Here is a 1970-nt window from a genome sequence, read left to right as displayed (position 1 = left end):
TCAGGGGGCAGGAGAGCGGGGACAGGACATCGGACAACGACGCTTGTTTTTTATTGTGGGGACAGTGACAAGGAATCGCCCCTCCCGGTCCCCTCTGCTTTCTGTAGAAAACCGTGCAGCTAAAGGGCCGTCGGCGGGAGGTGGCGTGGCCCCCACGTGCCCAGATGGTGTCTTCAACCCACTCCTGCCCCCTCCCCGTGTCCAGAGCCACCTGCCAAGGCCACAGATTCACCGTCCCAGGGCATCTTGCTGTTTTTGTTTTTTAACCTCTTTCAAAAAATAAACAGGCTCCAGTAACGCAGCCCAAGGGCAGCTGCGTGTCTGACACACGGATTAAGTCCCAGCAAACACCACTGTCGGCGCCAGCGGGCTAAGCAGAGGCGGGCACGGTGAGCTACAGCAGACCCCGGCCCTTCAGAGGGGCCGCGATGACCCCCGGGTAGGGACAGATCTGCCAGCAGCTGCCGCGTTCCCCGAGCGCTGGAGCAGGGCCTGGCGGGGACCGCAGGAAGGAGGGAGTCCCCTCCCGGAGTCAGTCGCACGAGCAAGCGGAGGACGAGATCTCTGTCCCTGCGCCACCGCGGGGCTGTGGCTTCCACGCCGGCCAGGCCCGCACAGGCCAGCTTCACGCGCACCTCGTCGGACCACCTGCTGGCCGACCCGTCCAGAAGATTCTGCCTGTTGCTGACTCACACAGATCACTTGGGAAACACAAGCCTGGAGGTCGCAGCTCAGAAAACCACCAAGGGCCTTCGGGGAGGGGAGCTGTGACTCGCTGCTTCTCGCGTCCCCTGAGGCCCGACGGCCAGCTTTACGGAGGACGGTAAGGTTCGCTGCGTAGAATCCGTAGAAGCCCGTTGCTACCAAGAGCCCGTGTCCCCAAAGGTTGCCAGACCTTCCCGTCACTCAGCTGTCACTCACGGCAGGGGAGGGGACCAGCGTAGGAAGGGGCGGGTGGGGGACACTCAGACGGAGGAAGAGACGTCCATAAATATCCCTCGCGCGTTCGTGTGGGGGTCGCGGCAACAGCGATCGGGCCCCACGCTGAGCCCAGGCCTGCGTCCGGGCGAGCCGAGCCACGGATCGGCTTCTAGAAGGGTCCACGCGCCAACCCGAGAGTCTGTCCCGAGTCCGCGTGCTTGGTGACTGCTATAGCACGCTGGCCTCCTCCATGGCCTCCATCCACCTGCAGAACAGAGGGGGAGGGGGAGGATGCTCGGTGACACGGCTCAGCCTGTGACACTCGGTCACAGAACTTCCAGAAGGCACCGGACCAGGTTGCTCTCAGCTTGAAGTCAAAGACCGCGTCGTGTTCGTGCTTTTTTTTTCCAAACACGTTTTCCAGGTTTAGCAAAAGGCCTGGAACGCCGTGCAAAAGTTTACCGAATCGGTCCACGCCCGTGTGGACGGCTCCCAACGGTCTAGAAACCCTCGCCCCCGGGAAGAGGCCGGCCCGCGGTTCTGCTGTGGCCCAAGGGGACCCGAGGGGACAGGGCGGGAGGAGCAGGACAGAGGCAAAGCCCTGGGACCGGGACGTGCTTCCCTCTGACAGAGGGGACGAGGGACACACAGCGCAGGCCACTCGGTACCTCTGAGCCGAACGGGCGTCCTCCGCCTTGAAGCTGTAGAACAGGGTTTTCTTGTGGTAAAGGTGGAAGGTCAGGCCTGCTCCGCCGCCGCCCGCCTCCCTCTCCGGCGCGATGGTGAAGCCCAGCAGGGGCAGGCTCTCCGCGGCCACTTTGTCCTGCAGAAGGCGGAGGACACACGGACGTGAAACTCTGCACCGAGCACAGCTACTTACCGTCCCGTCCCAAGTACGGGGCACGAGGGCGCGAGGGCAGCCAGCCACGCAGACGCCGCCCACCCTGCCGTTCTTGACGGTCTGTTGGGGACCAGGCATTTACACCTTCGTTATCTTTTTGTTTTTTGAGACAGAGTCTCGCTCTGTGGCCGGGGCTAGAGTGCCGTGG

The 1970-nt window shown here is 63.2% G+C and overlaps 1 protein-coding gene across 1 annotated transcript in view; it reads right to left on the bottom strand.

The window, feature by feature from the left end:
* Window positions 1-1149: 1149 nt before the first annotated feature.
* Window positions 1150-1970, bottom strand: part of FGD5 (FYVE, RhoGEF and PH domain containing 5) — a gene marked incomplete at its 5' end in the record, with an annotated part of 119532 nt that continues 118711 nt past the window's right edge. Inside the window, 3 exons of the mRNA XM_012656888.1 lie at window positions 1150-1186; window positions 1590-1744; window positions 1802-1882. Of these exons, the coding sequence (XP_012512342.1) occupies window positions 1150-1186; window positions 1590-1744; window positions 1802-1882 (273 nt within the window). The remainder of the gene's footprint in view (window positions 1187-1589; window positions 1745-1801; window positions 1883-1970) is intronic.

This window comes from Propithecus coquereli, unplaced genomic scaffold, assembly GCF_000956105.1.
Source record: "Propithecus coquereli isolate 6110/MARCELLA unplaced genomic scaffold, Pcoq_1.0 Scaffold525, whole genome shotgun sequence".
NCBI classification, from domain to species: Eukaryota; Metazoa; Chordata; class Mammalia; order Primates; family Indriidae; genus Propithecus; species Propithecus coquereli.
Note: the sequence above shows the minus strand (reverse complement) of the source record. Positions and strands in the feature narration are given on the sequence as shown.